The 5237-nt window shown below is 47.8% G+C and overlaps 1 protein-coding gene across 1 annotated transcript in view; it reads right to left on the bottom strand.

Moving 5' to 3' along the window:
• CILP2 (cartilage intermediate layer protein 2) overlaps window positions 1-5237 on the bottom strand; it is a 27493-nt gene that overhangs the window by 19692 nt on the left and 2564 nt on the right. The window contains exons 2-3 of the mRNA XM_015424145.1: window positions 3522-3785; window positions 615-806 (exon numbers count right to left, since the gene is read on the bottom strand). Coding sequence (XP_015279631.1) covers window positions 615-806; window positions 3522-3785 — 456 coding nt within the window. The remainder of the gene's footprint in view (window positions 1-614; window positions 807-3521; window positions 3786-5237) is intronic.

Below are 5237 nucleotides of genomic sequence, written 5' to 3'. Positions count from 1 at the left end.
CTGAGGTAGCCCCCGTATGACAGCCAATGTGACGTAGCAGTCAGGGCTTCAGAGCACGGGAGAGGCTGCAGGTGTGTGGGGGGTGGAAAGCTGAAGAGTGAGGGGGAAATAAAGGTAGGTTGATGATTGGCTGGGAAGGAAATAGGGTTGCCAACTCCAGGTGGGTAATTCCTGGAGATGTGAGGGATGGAGCCTGGAAAGGGTGAGGTTTCAGGAGGCGTGGGACCTCGGACAGGTACAAAGCCATGGACTCCACCCTCCAAACCAACTATTCCCTACTGGGGAACCATCGTTGCCAATCTCCAGGTGAGGGCTGAAGATCACTCAAAATTACAACTGTTCTTTAGGTAGCAGAGATCAGTTCCTCTGGAGAAAATGGTGGACTCAGTGTCATTATACCCTGCTGAGGTCGCCACAGCAAATTGACACTGAGTGTCCAAGGCCGGGGCACCCACCCAGAGCCTCTTTCTAGAGGCCGTTGTATTTATTTCCACAACGGCCCTTTTTCCTAGTGTAGAAATAAATACTGTAATGAGGCTGGTATTCCAAAAACATTGTGATTATTCTGAGGTCCATCTGGACCTCCCCCCAAAATGGAAAAAAGTTTCAACTACCTTGGCATGGTCCGGAGCTGCAGGTCCGACGCTCCGTGGGTTTCCCCAGACATTTCAGCCGCTGCCCCAGAACCGAGCCAGAGCTATTCAAGCACGTCCGGTTCCGAATCTGGACGCCGCTAACACCACAGGCGGTCCGTGAACAAGCACTCCAGGCCGACCACTCTGACCAGCCCAACCAATCCATGGGATCTGTTAGGAAATGAGAGATGAAGGAAGGGCAGGTTTTGGGGAGGGGGGAAACGTTAGCGGATGGGATGTCGATGGCTTTGGTATTGATTCAACAACAACAACAACAACTTTATTTTACAGTCAATGACCAGCATACACAAAGGTTTTCATAAAATCAAATTCTCCAACTTTAAACATTTCACTCAAGCTACTGCATGCATTTTTTATTTTATTTTTTTATTTTTTTTATCCTTAGATTTGTATCCTGCCCTACCCCGAAGGCTCAGGGCGGCTAACAAGGGCACAAAGTGCCAAGGTTAAAACAATAAAACATTTTCCGATCTTTGTACACCTGTGCCCAAAATTTAGCCACTATTCAGGTGGTTTCATAGTTCACACCGGACAGAAGATAATCAAGTTTAATTTTGTTTGATCTGCCAGGGAAATTTCCGATCAACGGCTCGATACATTTTGACCGAATTTCTTTGTGCCTAGGGCAGTTAAAGAAAATATGTTCCATTGAATCAATGTCCTTTAAAGAGCAAGAAGAGAGCCTATGCATAGAAGGGACTGATTTAAACCTTCCTTCCAGAACAGCGGAAGGTAGAGTTGAACTTCTTGCCAACGTAAAGGCCCTTCTGGAATTATTTGATTCAAGAAAATATAAGTATGCTACGGTGGTATTGAATTCTTTATTTGCAAGTGTCCATCTTGAGCAGGTTGCCAGTAAGCAATGTGACGGGGAAATTCTTGAGGATCCCACAAGGGATTCAAAGAGAGACAGTGGACTTCAGCAGAAAAGAATGTATTTAAGTAGTTTGATACTACAGAGGGATCCAAGCCCTATGAGGAAAGGCTGAGGGACTTGGGAATGTTTAGTCTGGAGAAGAGGAGGCTGAGGGGGGGACATGATTGCGTTTTTGAAGCATATGCAGGGCTGTCCCTTAGAGGAGGGCAGGGAGCTGTTCCTGTTGGCAGCAGAGGACTCGCAATAATCGGGTTAAATTAAGGGCGGGAAGGTACCTTCCCACTGAAGTGGTACCTATTTATCTACTTGCAATTTCTTGCTTTCGAACTGCTAGGTTGGCAGGAGCTGGGGCCAGAGACGGGAGCTCACCCTGTCTTGCGGCACCCGGGTCTCGAACTGCTGAACTACTGACCTTCCACAGCCTGCAGTTCAGCATCTTAACACTTGAGCCACCGCAGCTCCTAGTTAAGTGTTAAGGCACACAAAATGAAGTCTTTTTTTGTTCACTTCTCTATCACATGCATAGGCAGACACGGCTGGCTAAAACTGCCAACTGACCAGTAGGGAACAGCGTAGCTAGCAATTTTATTTTTATTTTGTGAAATCAAAGTGAGTTAATATGAAAGCAATGGGCAGGGTCAGTCTGAGTTTTTAGGATACTCCTGATTTTACCCCCGCAGGCCTACTTTAATCTGTGCTCCCCCCCCCCAACTCTTTATTTCAAGAGGGTTCTTCTGGCGTAGTGGTTAAGAGTGCAGACTCTAATCTAGGAGAACCGAATTTGATTCCCCGCTCCTCCACATGCAGCCTGCTGGGTGACCTTGGGCCAGTCACAGTTCTCTCAGAGCTGTTCTCTCATGGGCAGTCCTCGAAAGAGCTCTCTCCTCAGCCCCACTTACCTCGCAAGGTGTCTGTTGTGGGGAGGGGGAGGGAAAGGAGATTGTAAGCCGAGCGAAGGGTGGGGTATAAATCCAATCTCTTCTCTTCTTCTTCTAATATTGTTTTGTAATTATGACAGTTTTGTTTGTTGTGCTGCTGCTCACTACCGGTTTGTCAGAAACCAAGCATTCTGAAGAAACCTCAGAATTTTAGAAAGCAAGTTCCTCATCCTCATGGGATGCTTTAAAAAATACAACGCTGGGGGGGAAAAAGCTATCTGGGCAGCGTTCTGTTGTCACAGCTAGCCAGGAGTCAGAGCTGCCAAGACTAGATCGTTTTATGTTATTTATAGTCACTTTTCTCTCTGGGAGTCAAGGTGGATTACACAGGATAAGCCAATACAACCAACAGGGTGGGACATCCAACAGACAATGTCATAGGGTTTGACTCTGAGGGAGATCTGGCTCTCACAGACTTATCCCATGTATGTTTATTAGGATGCAAGGAGAAGGGGATTTAGTTCTATGTAAGTGCTGCATAAGTGTAAGGAGCTGCGGTGGCTCAAATGGTTAAGACGCTGAACTGCAGGCTGTGGAAGGTCGGTAGTTCAGCAGTTCAAGACCCAAGTGTGCCGCATGACGGAGTGAGCTCCCGTCTTGAGTTCCAGCTCCTGCCAACCTAGCAGTTCGAAAGCCTTGGTGTTTAGTCATGCCGGCCACATGACCACGGAAACGTCTTCGGACAGCGCTGGCTCTTCGGCTTTGAAACGGAGATGAGCATCGCAACCCTAGAGTCGGACTCGACTGGCTTTCGAGCAAGGAAACCTTTACCTTAAGTGCATTCAGGATTGCCACTACACAGAAAGGACCATTTTATCGAGTGTCCTTTTTGCCCTCACGTCACCCCATTTTTTTTCCTTCTCAAAAGCCCTGTGAGGTTGGTCACACGGCACAAGAGCAAATAGCTCAAGGTCATCCGGTAAGCTTCACGGCTGAGATGTCAAACAGCTTCAGGTTCCAGGAGCACCGTAAGCGGCACAGGAGCCGTGCTGAGGGGAAAAAATAGAGGACACCGTTTGAGAAGCAAACCTCCTTTCTCACAGAACTCACCTGCTGGACACAGGAAACGGACGTGGTAATTGGAGCAGCTCTTGCCCCCCGGCTGGTCCCGGTTGAGGCAGTGGAAGCCTTCCTGGGGGTTGTAACGCACCACCTCGCCCACCTCCTCGGGCAGCTCCCACTCCGTGGTCCGGGCTTGGATCGCCGTTGGCTGGGAGCACAAACGCTCCCGGTAGTAGAAGCGAATGGCCTCTATGGTCTCGAAATCCCCCTCGCCCCCAGGATGGTCCACGTTGAACCATGATGTCCATTCGCCTATGAGAGGGAGGCAAGCTCACTGTTTCTCAGAATAAAACTAAGAGACACGCAACACCCTTTACACTGGATCTTCCTTTAGGGCAGAGGAGCAGGCAGTCAACTTTAATCAGGCGCTAAATAAAATAATCACATTCGTTTTGTAGGGTGTTTTTTTTTTACTAAGTTCGAAAATTGTGGGGGCAGCAATCACAAGGCTTGTGTTTTGGAGCTTCCACAATGCCTTGATCCTGGCTCCCTGAGCACAGATTCGAAAACACCTGAGCCGTGATTCAGGAGAATGACTTGGGCCCTTTCTGCATTGACAGCTTGTTCCAGAGAATCCAAGGAGTCAAGCCTTAAGGGATGACTTCGCTGTCACGTGCATTCCCTTTGCACTGGTTTTCCCCCCTTCTGTTTATTTACTTGTGTAATCTGTATGCCTTCTGCATCTACAAGCAAAACCTGCATTTGTTGAGCTAACTGGCTGCTTTGTCTAAGATGAAGAGAAAGGCAAACATCTTTCTAAACTTTTAACTGCAGACCCAACCAATGTTCCCTCTAAGCTATGGATCTTGTGAGCAAAAATTCTACTTTGTGAGCTACCGGCATTAAAGTTGTGAGCGAGCGATTTGGCTACTGCATAAATTAGTTTGCTCTGGAGCCATCCTTCCTGGGCTAAGATGAAATTGTGTGAGCTGGAGGCTAAAAAACTGTGAGCTAGCTCACAATAACTCAGCTTAGAGGGAACACTGGACCCAACCCCTCCCTCCCTCCCTCTGTGCTTCTGCAAAAAGAAAGGGAAGAGAGGGGGAAATCCAGGCCCAAACATTTGGGCGCAGGGAATCTCTAGTCCTTTATATTTACTGATTCCTTCTTATGCTCTCTCGGGCTTTTTTGAAAGGTTGCCGTTTTTAAAAGTTTGTCTTGGGAGAAGGAGGGAAAGAAAACAGAACAGGAAGGGAGCGTCAACCTAAAGAGAGAGAGGCAGAAACAGGGGAGGGGCAGTGGGCAGCACTTAAATACCCGCAGAAACAATTCTACTTTAGAGAGGATTAGCAATTCAAAAGCAGATGAGAACAAAGAATCGCAGCAAAAGGAGTTTGGGGAACTGCAGGGCAACGGTGTGCTGGAAGTGGTCTGAATGCAGATTCCTGTAAAACAAATGCAGAAACAAGAAGAAGCCCCGACACAAAGTGGAAGTGGAAGCAGAATGCAGAATAGGATGTGCTCAGAAACCGAGGCATAATACAGGTGCGGAAAGGGCCTTGCTCTCATGGGAGGTGTCTCTCTGTAAGTGAGCCTCCTGATTAGGAGACGGAAGCGATACAGCAATGGTCTCTTTTGAGGGTGAGTTACTTCTGCTGCAGTCAGGCATAATTCTCCTCCAGCTGTGTCCTCTAATCTGCGTTCGTACTCTTTGTTCATTTTTGGACTAGGTCACACTTATTTAAAAGGGTTTAATTCTCCCAT

Source organism: Gekko japonicus, unplaced genomic scaffold (genome assembly GCF_001447785.1).
Source record: "Gekko japonicus isolate JY-2015 unplaced genomic scaffold, Gekko_japonicus_V1.1 scaffold2477, whole genome shotgun sequence".
In the NCBI taxonomy this organism is placed as follows: Eukaryota; Metazoa; Chordata; class Lepidosauria; order Squamata; family Gekkonidae; genus Gekko; species Gekko japonicus.
The sequence above is the reverse complement of the archived record's forward strand: the minus strand, read 5'-3'. Positions and strand labels throughout refer to the sequence as shown.